This window comes from Chiloscyllium punctatum, chromosome 33, assembly GCF_047496795.1.
Source record: "Chiloscyllium punctatum isolate Juve2018m chromosome 33, sChiPun1.3, whole genome shotgun sequence".
Taxonomy (NCBI): domain Eukaryota; kingdom Metazoa; phylum Chordata; class Chondrichthyes; order Orectolobiformes; family Hemiscylliidae; genus Chiloscyllium; species Chiloscyllium punctatum.
In genome coordinates, this window is record NC_092771.1 from 30,656,065 (window position 1) to 30,670,031 (window position 13,967).

General features: G+C 40.3%; 1 protein-coding gene across 4 annotated transcripts in view; it reads left to right on the plus strand.

Annotated features, from left to right (window-relative positions):
* The window catches only part of tbc1d2b (TBC1 domain family, member 2B), a 168,255-nt gene that overhangs the window by 106,302 nt on the left and 47,986 nt on the right, over positions 1 to 13,967 (plus strand). For all 4 annotated transcript variants that reach the window (XM_072553298.1, XM_072553299.1, XM_072553301.1 and 1 more), the window contains 2 exons: positions 2,747 to 2,964; positions 12,034 to 12,423. In XM_072553298.1, the coding sequence (XP_072409399.1) occupies positions 2,747 to 2,964; positions 12,034 to 12,423 (608 nt within the window). The remainder of the gene's footprint in view (positions 1 to 2,746; positions 2,965 to 12,033; positions 12,424 to 13,967) is intronic.

Below are 13,967 nucleotides of genomic sequence, written 5' to 3' on the forward strand. Positions count from 1 at the left end.
GGCTGTCACACTGGAATTCAGCTGTTTTGTCCATGTTTGGACCAAGGCTGTAATGAGGTCAAGAACTGACTGGCCCTGACAAAAGCCAAATTGGTTATCGCTTGAGCAGGTGCTGCGTAGGTGCTTCCTGATGGCACTGATGACACTTTCCATATTTTAATGATGACCGATAGTAGACTGGTAGGGTGGCAATTGACTGGGTTGGATTTGTCCTGTTTTTATGTATAAGACATACTTGGGAAGTTTTCCTCCTTGTCAGCTACATGCCAGTGTTGTAACTGTTCTGGAACAGCTTGGCTAGGGGACCGTCAAGTTCTGGAGCAAAAGTATTCAGTACTATTGTCTGAATATTGTCAGGACCCATAGCCTTTGCAGTATCCAGTGTCTCCAGCAGTTTCTTGATATCACGTGGAGTGAATCAAATTGGCTGAAGACTGGTATCTGTGATGCTGGGGACCACTGGAGCAGGCCCAGATTGGTCATCTACTTGGCACTTCTGGCTGAAGATTGCTGCGAAAGCTTCAGTCCTCTCTTCAGCACTGATGTACTGGACTCTTCCATTAGTGAGGATGGGAATGCTTGTGGAGCAGCCGCTTCCTCCACTGAGTTGATTAATCCATCCATCCACCATTCACAACTGGATGTGGCAGGACTGCAGAGCTTAATCTGATCCTTTGGTTGTGGGATCGCTTAGCTCTGTCTATCACTTGCTGCTTATTCTGATTGTCATTCTGCTATAATGTGCGTTTCATTGATGCAAATTTGCTGTAATATGTTTGACGAATTGGGGAAACTTTCTAAAGCACGAACCTTTTAAGACGTGTGTTGGCTGTTATGCAGTTACATTACCAACACTTTAAGTGGTATTTCCAAAGCGTAATTTTTTTTATGAAGTGAGGTTGCACAAGAACACAACCATCACTTTATAGAAGAATTAACTGTAGTTCTTGACTGGTGGCTTCACTAGGTTGACACCTTAGCTTTGGGTATGCTGCTCATGGCATTCCCTGGTGCTGCTCATGGCATGTCCTTCTGCACTCTCCATTAAACCAAAGTTGGTCCCCTGGCTTGATGGTAATGGTTGAGTGGGTGATATTCAGGGCCATGAGGCTACAGATTGTGCTGGAGTACAATCCTGTTACTGTTGATGGCTCACAGTGTCTCATGGATTCCCAGTCTTGTGTTGCTAGATCTGTTCAAAGTCTGTCCCGTTTAGCACGATAGTGCCGCACATAAGATGGATGTTAACCTCAATTTGAAGACGGGACTTTGTCTCCAGAAGGATGGTGCAGTGGTGACTCTTATCTGTCATGGATAGATGCATATGCAGCTGCCAGATTGGTAAGGATAAGGCCAAGTTTGTTTTTCCCTCTTATTGATTCCCTCATCACCTGAAGCAGATAGAGTCTCGCAGCTATGTCCTTTTAGAACCTGACCAGCTCAATCAGTCGTACTGCTGCCAAGCTACTTTTGGTGGAGGATGTTGAAATCTCCCACCCAGAGTACATTTTGTGCTCTTTCCATCCTCCGTGCTTCCTCTAAGTATAGTTCAACATGGAGGAGTACCGATTCATCAGCTGAGGGAGGATGGTACATGGTAATCAGCAGGGGGTTTCCTTGTACGTGATTAACATGAAGTCATGAGACTTTATGGGATCCAGAGTCAACGTTGGGGACTCCCAGGATAACTCCATCCTGACTGTATACCACTGTGCTGCCACCTCTGCTGGGTCTGTCCTACTAATGAGCCGGGACATATCCAGGAATGGTGATAGTGCTATCTGGGGCATCATCTGTAAGGTATGATTCCGTAAGTATGACTCTCAGGCTGTTTCATTTCTGGGACTTTGTAACGATTGGTACAACTGAATGACTTACCAGGCCATTTCAGAGAGCATTTGAGAGTCAACCACATTGCTGTAGGTCTGGAGTCACATGTAGGCCAGGACAGATGAGAATGGCAGATTTCCTTCCTTGAAAGACATTAGTGAACCAGATAGGTTTTCTGATAATGACAATGATTTCATGATCATCAGTAGATTCTTAATTCCCAGAGTTTTAAGAATTAAATTCTAATTCCACCATCTGCTGTGGTGTGATTCAAACCTGGGTCCTCAGAACCTGGGTCTCTGGATTAGTAATCTAGCGGTAATACCACTGGACCGCTTTTAAGGGGCAAGTTGTTTTACAAAGCGGTAAGAGTCTGGAATGTGCGACCAAGGGTGGTGGTGGAGACTGATACGATAGGGGTGGTTAAGGGATTTTTAGGTATGCACGTGAATATGCAAGTAACAAAGGGATATGGGCCTAGGGCAGGCAGAAGGGATTAGTTTAATTTGGTGTTGTGTTTGGCACAACATCGTGGGCCAAAGGGCCTGTACCTGTTCTATACAGTTCTGTGTTTTCAGAGCGGGTCTATCTAAGTGCACTGTGATTGGGGAGCTGTTGTAATTTGAGGCTTGTGGCACTTTGCTATAGGCTTGGTTTGGGAAGAGCCCAAAAATGATGCTGCAATTCTACATTTGGTGTGAATTCCTCTTTCAAGCATGGATTATGTAACTAAATGCATCAGGTAAAGTGATTAAGAAAAAAATTTCAAAACTTAATATTTGACTTCAAAATTGTGCTAAATTGAAATATTGACTCTGTATTTTCAATCATTTAACTGCTAAAAGATTTGTTTGAATTGTCGCTCTCAGTAACAGTTTAGTTTTAAACTGGAAAGATTTGTTGGCATATTCTGTAGGGTCGGCATTCTCTTTTGATTTCGCAAGGGCAACGCGAGTTAAACGTCCACCATTCTTGAGAGACATGATCGGAACATCAAAGAATCGGAATAGCAGTGATTCATCACCTGTAGAATGGATTGTTACCAATGGAAAGGCACCAACAGAGATTCAGGCCAGAATTCAATCTCAGCAGGAAGAATTGAACAAGGTGAAAGAAGATTTAATCAGTCAAAAGGTACAGTTGAAGAGTCAAAACAACCTTATTTATAATTTTCACTGCCTCTCCATACAAGGAGATCAATCATATATCACTTGTGAGGCACTTTAGCAAAGGAGTGGGGTCATTGAACCAGTGAAGTGGGGAATGTTATTTGAGTCAAGTCCAGGATTGGTTCAAGGAACCCTTGTTGTATGTGAACCTATGACATATGTGGCTTGACCATGCTTGACACTGACAGTAGTTACAAAAGTTATTTGTCTTTCTCTCTGACATCACAAAACGTTGAAAAATTGATGTTTAAAAAGCAATGACCCTTGACCATGTTTACAAAAAATAATGAGCTTGTCATTATCTCATTGCTGTTTGTGGGACTGCTTTGTGCAAACTGGCTGCTGCATTATAGCAAGAACCAAACTTCAAAGGATCCTTGGCTGCAATGTACTTTTGTGACTTTCTAAGTAGGAAAGGCACTATATAAGTACAAGCTTTTGTCAATGTGTGTGCCATAGGATTAGAAACTTCATTTAAAAACCTGTGCAGAAATGAATTATGAGGACAGGGAAGACAGAAATACAGGCAATTCAGTAGAAGTTTATAAATTTATTGAGGAGATTGGGGATTTATTTGCCCATTTAAGACAGTGAGATTTTTATTTCAGGGCATAGTGAATCTGTGGTATTCTTTACTCTTGAGGACTGTCGAAGCTAGGTTGTAATAGGTACTCAAGGTTGAGGTTGACAGATCCTTAACTCTTGATTCGCCTACTGATTTTGGGGAAAGGGCAGGAAAGTGGAGCCGAGAATTATCAGATTAGTCGTGATCTCATTGAATGGTGGAGCAGATTCAGTGGACCAATGAAGCTTCTGCTTCTACATTTCATAGGTTTTAATACAGAAAAACAAAGATTCTAAGGGGGTTTAATGGAGTAAAAGCTGAGAGAATGTTTCAGTACATGGGAGAAATGAAAACAAGGATGCATAGTTTCAAAATAAAAGGTCTCCCACTTCAGGCAAAAGTGAGGCACTTCCTGAGGGTTGTTACTGTTTTCAGGAGAGCATCTGAACCTGGTATTGAGTATATTCAAGACTGCGTTGGATATATTTTTGAATGCTAAAAGAGTTTGAGGGTTATAGGGGGCAGAGAGTACAGTGGATTTATAGCCACAATTAGAGTCATGGAGATGTACAGCATGGAAACAGACCCTTCGGTCCAACCCGTCCATGCCAACCAGATATCCCAACCCAATCTAGTCCCACCTGCCAACACCCGGCCCATATCCCTCCAAACCCTTCCTATTCATATGCCTCTTAAATGTTGCAATTGTACCAGCCTACACCACATCCTCTGGCAGCTCATTCCATACACGTTGAAAAATTGCGTGAAAAAGTTGCCCCTTAGGTCCCTTTTATATCTTTCCCCTCTCACCCTAAACCTATGCCCTCTAATTCTGGACACCCCGACCCCAGGGAAAAGACTTTATCTATCTATTTATCCTATCCATGCCCGTCATAATTTTGTAAACCTCTATAAGGTCACCCCTCCACCTCCGACGCCCCAGGGAAAACATCCCCAGCCTGTTCAGCCTCTCCCTGTAGCTCAGATCCTCCAACCCTGGCAACATCCTTGTAAATCTTTTCTGAACCCTTTCAAGTTTCACAACATCTTTCCGATAGGAAGGAGACCAGAAATGCATGCAGTATTCCAACACTGGCCTAACCAATGTCCTGTACAGCCACAACATGACCTCCCAACTCCTATACTCAATACTCTGACCAATAAAGGAAAGCATACCAAACGCTGCCTTCACTATCCTATCTACCTGCGACTCCACTTTCAAGGAGCTATGAACCTACACTCCAAGGTCTGTTTGTTCAGCAACACTCCCTAGGACCTTACCATTAAGTGTATAAGTCCTGCTAAGTTTTGTTTTCCAAAATGCAGCACCTTGCATTTATCTGAATTAAACTCCATTTGCCACTTCTCAGCCCCTTGGCCCATCTGGTCCAGATTCTGTTGTAATCTGAGGTAACCCTCTTCGCTGTCCACTCCACCTCCAATTTTGGTGTCCTCTGCAAACTTACTAACTGTACCACTTATGCTGGCATCCAAATCATTTATGCAATTGGACCATCTTATTGAATGGAGCAGACCTGAGGCACCAAATGGTTGTCTCCTCCAATTTCTTGTGTTTTATTTGATTTCAAAACGATAGTAAGCTGCCTAGAATTGAATGGCCATCTAGGACATTTTGGAGGATGCTTAAGAGTCCCCCACATTATTGCATCATGCTAGACAAGACGTCCTTCATTAGTGAACTTGCTGTGTTTTTATAGCAAATGAGTAATTTAATATTCATTATTATAAGAAAATCATTTACTTCAAAATTGTTTGAATTTAAATTTCTCCAGTTGCTATCCTGTGATTTGAACTCATTTGTCCAGAACTCAATTTTACTCTGGGTTATAGATGCACTAACATTGCCAATAGACAACCATCCCTTAGTTTTATTTCTGCCACAAATCACCACAGTTTGATGCAAAGTGAAATAAATATTTGAAGTACATATTTAAATCTGCAGAAGATGCAAGGTTGTGGGGAGAGAAGAGAGTAGTGGGATTAACTTTGATTATTTTAACAAAAAGATGGGCTAAATGGCCAGCTGCGTCTCTCTCCTAATCAAATGATAATTTAATAAAATGACAAATTATTTACTCATTTGGAAGTTGAAAGCCAATCTGATCTTTAGTCATTCTACTGTGTTGGTTTTTACAGTGTAGTTTTTGATTTAATTCCAGTTAGAATTGTGGGTTAACATTTTTTCAGATTTGTCCAGTGTTTAGTCTGTGGTGTCCAGACACATGATTTTGTCTGCTTGCATTCTTCAGAATGCACAAGTTTAGCAGAACAAGATTCTTGTATCTGGAAGTATTATGCAACACCATAGTTGATGAAACAGTTTTTATTCTGCTGTACAACAGGAGGATGAAATTATTATCTTGGATTTTAAATACTGGAAGTTGCTAACTTTGAATAAGTGTATATACAGAGTGAAATGTGTATGTAAGGATTTTTTAGTTGTGGAGATCCAGATAATTACTTACATTTTCAAATCCAGTGCCATTTCAGGCAAAAGTGAAACTGAGTTTTAATGCTAACTCAGTAATGGATTTAAAGATTTATTGTAATTGCTCTATTCTTTTGACTGGCCATCATTTTGCTTATCATTTTAACTCTGCTGGCACTCTGTTGACCTAACTGGGAATTGAATCCAGAATAATTGTGCCTCATTTGTGCTTTTTAACCCTTTGGCGCATTTGGTTTCTGCTGTTGGATCCAACTTTTTTCTCTCCCATTTGTGTAACTTTCTATTTGAGATTTTATCCTACATCTGAGGTTTGTATGTGCATGTAATATAATTGTGAACATTGTGGTACTTGGTGAATGAGCAAACTATAAGACTATATGGTGGTTTAAGATATAACCTCTGGTAGGGTCTGGAGAGGACTGTTTCCTTTCAGATGGTTCATTTCTACATAGGGTTCGTTTTCTTAATACTGTAGTAATGTTACACTGCCAGTTAATTAGATCATATGATTGCAAGGTTCCAACTCTTTTTAATTGAATGTCTCCATATTGATTATCTAATTATTCAGTGGTATTTTTGTTTTATAATCTGCCACCTGATAATTTGTTTTCTCATTTACTGAAGAGTTGCACACAATTAGTGAAAGTGATTGATTGCATATCAAGATGACCCAATTTATTGATGTTCTGTATTGAATGCTGTAGATGTTTAGGTTATGAAACTCCTAGATGGCAGATGTTGAATGTTAAGACAAAGGCGAGGAGACGGCTACAATTACCATTTAAAAGGCATCTTTGAGCTGAATGGCTCTGACTTGTACAATGGTGTTTTAGGTTGTCTTTACTAACTTAACAGCTCGCTATATTCTGTAATGCCGGGTTCCTGTTCATTCATTCACTTACATACTGAGTTTCTGCCTTTACTACCCTTGCAAATAGTATTTTTCAGATTCCCACCACCCTTCTGAGTGAATTAAAATTCCTCCTATCCCCTCTAACTCCTACTCCTTAAACTTATGTCCCTGGTCATTTGATCCCTCCATTAGGAGAAAGGTTTTCTTTCCCCATTTACCCTGCCTGTCTCTCATTTTATACTTCTGAATCATATTCCCCCTCTGTTGTCTCTGTTCCAAGGAAAACACTCCAATCTGTCCAATCTCTCTTCATAACTGAAACTCTTCAGTCCAGGCAATATCCTGTCAGATGTCCTCTTCACCCTGTCTATTGCAATCCGATCCCTCCTATAATGTGGATGCCAGAACTGCACACAATTATCTAGCCGTGGCTTAACCAGTTTTTAATACGGTTCTAGAACAATCTCCCTGCTCTTAAACACTCTGCCTTGCTCACAAAGGCAAGTATCCCATATACTGCCTTAAATACTCTTTACCTGTCCTGCTATCTTAAAGTATTGGTTGGCATGCTTATCAAGTTCTCTTTGATCCTCAGTGCTTCCTAGGCTCCTATCATTTGTCATGTATTCCTTTTTGTTGCTTGTCCTGCTGAAATGCATCACCTCACACTTATCCAGATTGAATTTCATTTGCCACTGATCAGCTCATCGGAAAAAATCCATTTGTGTTGTCCTGTAATCTAAGATGTCCTCACTATTTGTCACCTCATCGATATTTGAATCATCTGCAAACTTGCTGATTAACCCTCCTAAGTTAACTCATTTATATTTGCCTCAAACAGCAAAGACCCCAACATTGATCCTTTCCGAATCCTACTGGACACAGGCTTACAATCAGAAAAACTCCATTGACCATCACCTTCTGGGTCTACAATTGGCTGAGTGGCAGGAAGCAATTTGCCGAATTTCTTTGGATCTCATGAGCGCTTGCTTTTGCTATCAGTCACCATGTGCAACCTTATCAAAATGCTTGAAGTCCAAATAGACAATGTCAAATGTATTGCCCTCATTCACCCACCTGGTTACTTCTTTTAAAAAGTTTAATCAAGTTGGTCAGGTGTGACCTCCCTTTAACAAAATCATGTTCTTAATTAATCCCTGCCTCTCCAAGTGCAGCTTAATTATTTCCATCAGAATTGTTACCAATAGTCTCCCACCTTTATGTCTGGAGTGTAGGTTTTTTTTAATGAATGATGAAACTACTTTGGTTGTGCTCCAGTCCTTGGCATCTCTCTGTGGCCAGGGAAAAATTAAAAATTGTCAGCATCCTAGTGTTTCCTCTTTTTGCCTTGCTAGGCAACATTGGATGCATTTTATCCAGCCCTCGAGAATTATCTACTTTTAAACCTGCTAGACTATTCATGAACCTCCTATCCATATATACTAGTTTATTTAAGCCTATCACTTCTTTCTCCCTGATTTCTATTTCCACATCCTCCTCCTTTCTTGTGATCACCAACACAAAGTATTCTTTTAGACTCCCTCCTATGTCCTCTGGCTCTATACACAAATTACAACTGAGGTTCTTAATTGGCACTCTTGTTATCCTTTTACTCTTCACATACTTGGGAAATAATTCAAATTTTCTTTTATTTAACCTATCTTTATTCTTTAATGCCTCCTTTTTGCTTTCCCAATTTCCTTTTTAAGTTCCTCCTTTCACATTCTCCATACTCCTGTATGGCTTCTGTTATTTGAGCCCTCAGTTATCAGCCTTCCTTTACTCTTTATCCACTTCTGTATATGTCTTGATGCCTGCGATTCGATGAATTTGGTGGTTCCACCCTTAGCTTTGAAACATGTTGGCTTTGCACTGAGCTTATATCCTCCTTGAATGCATTCCACTTCCGTAAGACAGATCTGTCTGAAAGTATCTGCTTTCAGTCTGCCCAAATCATACTTGATCTTATTAAAAACAACCGTCCTCCAGTTTAGAACTTGATTTCTGGCCCATCCTTGTCCTTATCGTTATCTGCACAATTCTCCCCCACTGACACTTCAACTACTTGCATGGTTTCATTACATAAAGTCCAGGACATGCTGGGCCTTTTACATACTGGCTATATCCATCTTCTAGATACATTTTAAGAATGCCGCGCTGTCTAAACCTTCTATATTGACTACCCCAGTTAATGTGTGGACGTTGAAATCTCCTACTATTGCTACTCTAATCATTTTACATGTCTCTCAAATTTGACGAATATCTGCTCTTCTATTTCTCTCCGACGTTAGAAGACCTATAATACATTCCTGTTTGTTTTTTTACTTCCGTATGGCTAAATTTGAGGAACCTTCTGAGGTGTCATCCCTCCTTCTTGCTGTAATTGACTCCCTGAACAATATTGTGACACCCCCTCCTCTTTTATCTCTTTCCATGTCTCATCCTGCCCCTCTCCCAGTCATGTCTGTGATAACAATGAAATCATACCTCCATGTTTTAGTTTGTGCCCTCAACAAATCAGCCTTGTTCGTCAGGCTCCTTGCATAAAAATAAATACCATCCAACTTTGCTTAATGCCCTTGTGCCTTAGCTGGCCTATCATTTCTATGCCTTCTTGATTGCCTTGCTGTGCCTTCTAATTTTGACTGTTCATCTCCCACTATTGAACCTTCCCTTAGGATCTTAACCCACTGCCAAGTTAGTTTAAATTCTCCTCAACAGCACTAGCAAACCTCCCTGTATGGATACTGGTTGGCCCTCTACAGGTCCCAGTGTCCCAGGATTCTAAGGCTCTGTCTCTTGCAACCTCACTCTAGCAACTGACTTAACCTCTTTCTATACCAACTTGATGTGGAGGTGTTTGACTGAGGTGGATAAAGTTAGGAGTTACACACCAGGTTATAGTCCAACAGGTTTATTTGAAATCACTGACAAAGCCTCAGCACTCCGAAAGTTTGTGATTTCAAATAAACCTTGGACTATAACCTGGTGTCATGTGACTTCCGACATTATACTAACTTGCATGTGGGCCTGGAAGTAATCCAAGCATTGCTACCTTTTAGATCCTGTTTTATAATCTACATCCTTGCCTCCTAAAATCTGCTTGCAGGACCTCATCCCTTCTGCCAATGTCAATGGTACCAATATGTCTGCTTGCTATTTCCCTTCAGAATGCCTGCAACTGTTCATTGATATCCCTGACCCTGGCACCAGGAAGGACCATGCCATCCTAGAGTCTCCATTGCAGAAATGCCTTATCTGATTGAGGCATACAAAACTGAGGGACTGTTCCCATGGCAAATGTTTGTAAGAACATAGGTTCAAGGTGATGAGCATGTGGTTTCGAGGAGATCTGAAAATTTTATTTCACCCAGCAGGTTGTAGACCTATGGAACATACTGCCTGAGAAGGTAATGGAAGAAAGTACTTCAGGGAGCATCTGGATGAGTACTGAAAATGTTAGGGCATAGTAGGCTATGGATCAAATGCAGGTGAATGAGATTACTGTAGTTTGTCCCTTCTCTGCCAACCGGCAAACACCAGTGGGTGGAAGGGCCTGCTTATGTTTTATAACACTATTATGAGAATGTATACCAAATCCAATTGAGAGTTGTGACTCAATAAGTTCTAAAGGCTTTAGATAAATATTTGTTAAATATTGATTTCTAATGCAAATATGAAATATGCTATCATTTTATATCATACGAAAGAATTGAAAGATTCCAAAAACGTTTTTCTGCAAGATACCTATCTGGTTGGAATGCTATATACTTTACAGGTTATTTTTGAAAACAGTCCAAGATATTCAGTTGTCACATCGGGGCAGTCTGTTAGAATATGTTTAGTTTGTAGACAGGGAGGCATCAGTATAATAACCCATGTCATTTTGGCATCAGCGTAATGCTAAGGGGACTTGATAAGGTGGCTGCTGAAAGGATGCATTCCCATGTAATAAAGGGCAGAACAAGGTCACAGTTTAAAAATGAGGTCTTTGCTTTAAGGCAGAAATGAAGGGGACATATTTCTGATGGTTGAGTCTGTGAACCTTACTTCCCTCATAAACGATAAAGTTTATCCAGTTGAGTATTTTTAAGGAAGAGGTGGGTGGATTCTTGACTAACAAGGGGTTCCGAGGTTTTGGTGGTAGGCGAGATTGTGGATTTGAGATTATGGTCAGATCAGCCATGATTTTAACAAATGGTAGGAGCATAGGATCATGAGTCGGCCATTCAGCCCCTTGATTCTGCTCATGACCATGTCCTTCCATCCCTCTATTGTCTTTACATTGCCATCTGCTCATCTGCCAAATGATATTGGATATGCAGAAAGATCTTCAACTGAACAGTGAATAAACTGAAGCCATGATGTTTTGTCTTTGCCACAAACTTTATTCTTTACCTGCTGATTCAGTGCCTCCTTTGCCAATTGTTTGTCATTGAACCAGACTGTTCACACTTTGTATTAATTTGTACCCAGGGGAGAACCTCCGAACGTAAAGCTGTTCCATCTGCCATGCCTGGTCCTATTTCTTTCTTGTCTAGCTTCTCTTTGTTAAATATTGATTTCAGATGCAAATATGTTTCTGTCTCAGTCTTAGTACCTGACTCTGGCATCATCTGCTGCTTGAATTCTAACCTTTGTTAACTTGAGACTTGACTATCCCAACTGACTCCTGGTCTTGCTCCCAGTTTGCACCAATATGAACTGGAAATCATACAAAACATTGCAAAATTATTTTTGCAATCTCACCTGGCCCTCCAACTTTGGATGTCCGTGCTGCTCCAATTCTGACCTGTTGAGTTTCCCTGATTTCAGCTGTTCCACTGTTGGTGACCGTGTCTTCTGCCTGAGCCTCTTGATCTGAAATTCCCTTGCTAAACCCCTCTGTCCTCCTTTCTTCTTTTAAGACTTGCCTTAAAACCTTTGACCAACATTTTGGTCTTTGAAGCATCTTGCACTTGGATAAAGGTGGTAAATAAATAAATAAATAAATAAATACAAATTATTGCATGTGGTATATTGATACTGATCTCTGATCTATTAATGATTGATTACAAAAGAGTAGTTAATAATTGTCAGTTTATTAATTACATAAGCCTGTTGGATTAGGGTCTATTTACTGTCTAACATTTGATTATTTTTAAAGGAGTTGGTGCGACTGTTACAGCAAACATTGAAACATTCCCAGCAGGAAAAATACTTGTTCAACATTGGTACTTCAGTGGATGAAGGAATGTCTCAGCTTTTGCAGCAGAAAGACCACCAGATAAAGGCTCTCAATAATCAACTGGATCACATTAACCAACAGAAAGACCACTTGGAGCAAGAATTAAAAGCTGTACAAGATAAAATGACTGGGCTCAATGACCAGCTTAACATGTTCCAAGAAACCATTCAAGCCAAAGATGAAGTGATTATGAAATTATCACGGCAGCTCAATGAATGTGAGAACAGTCACCCGCCCCCCTGTGTCTTCTCAGGATCTGCTGTAGCACCCTCTGTGTATAAGGAACTGCAAGAGTTGGATACTCTAAAGGTATCAAATGCCATTCTGATGTCTGGACCTTATTTATAAAGTTGTCACTTGTGGCTACAAATAAAGCAGATATCTCTCAAAAACTTGAGTATCCTACTCACCCTGTTAATGTCTTGAAAAACAAGAAAACTTCACCTTGAATTTACAGCAGTGCAGACCTGCCTTTCCCTAATCTGTCTATGCAGGAGATTCTGCTCCTCATCAACTCCGCTCTTCTGTCTGATTATCTCAACCTGCAACACATCATAGATAGTGTCATAGATAGTGAACTGATTCCAATAAAGTAAATGGAGGAAGGTGGTAATTCAGACTACTGAAGATGAAAGTGGTGCCACTGTTATTCACTGTGCACATAATTTATGAGCTCAACAATCAAATATAATTTCATAATCTGCAGATGTCATCAAATTGGGGAATGTGCTGAATGCTGAAGAAGGCAGTAACAAAGTGCAAGATTTTTAGGTTATAAGCATAGTTGGCAAATAAATTTAATAGTAAATTTGAGAAATGCTTTAATCCAGATAAGAATGTGGAACTTGCTACCACTTTGAGTGACTGAAGCAATGAACAGAGACACATTGAAGAGAAGCTAGACAAGTATTTCTTTTGGGGGGCTGGGAAGGTGCGGAGGAATGGCCTTAGCCTTGGCCTACTCTCGGTCCTATTTCTTTCTTGTCTAGCTATAGCTATATTCTATAGAATATCCTCATTCTTCCATCTCACACTTTATTTCATTTTCCGATTAAACTCTCAACCTAAAAGTCTTTTACTCGGTTACTGCTTTCTTCAGCATTAACTGTATTCCCCGATTTGATGACATCTGTGGTTATGAAGTTATATTTGATTGAGCTCATAAATTATGTGAACAGTGAATAGCAGTGGTTTCTATAGGCACTGTTGGGCACCACTACCATCTTCAGCAGTCTGAATTACTACCTACCTCCATTTACTTTTTTTGGAATCAGTTTATTATTTACTACAGTTTTTGACCTTTTTTGTTACAAATCTGCAGTGTGCTGCCTTTATTGAAGCGCTCTAAAATCCATGCATTGTTTTTGTCTACTGGGTTTGATTCCAGTTATGCAATTGGTTGTTTAAACATTGCAGATTTGGTTCTGTGACAGTCTTGTATAGGTTATCAAATACAAACTGACTCCCAATACACCTCCTTTTTTTTGATTTGCTTTCACCCATTTGGTATACATGTATGAGTGTTGGGAGAAATTCAGACTAGTGTGTGTTTTTGTTCTGACAAGTATATCATTTGCTATTGGTCGGTTAACTCCATTAACTGAACAATGATCTGCAACACAAACTGATGTCAGCAGTGCAGGCGCAGTTCCTGCGCTGGCTAAGGTTACCATGATGATTCCACCTTCACAATTGCCCCTCACCTGAGGCGTGGCAACCCTCAGGTTTAACTCCCTTCCAGTTGCCTGTGTCTCTGTGGTCCTCTGGGACTATTGCAACTTTACTTTTACCTGGTTTAGAAGAAAGCTGGAACACTACAGAGGCACAGATATTTAATTTTATTCTGCTCATAA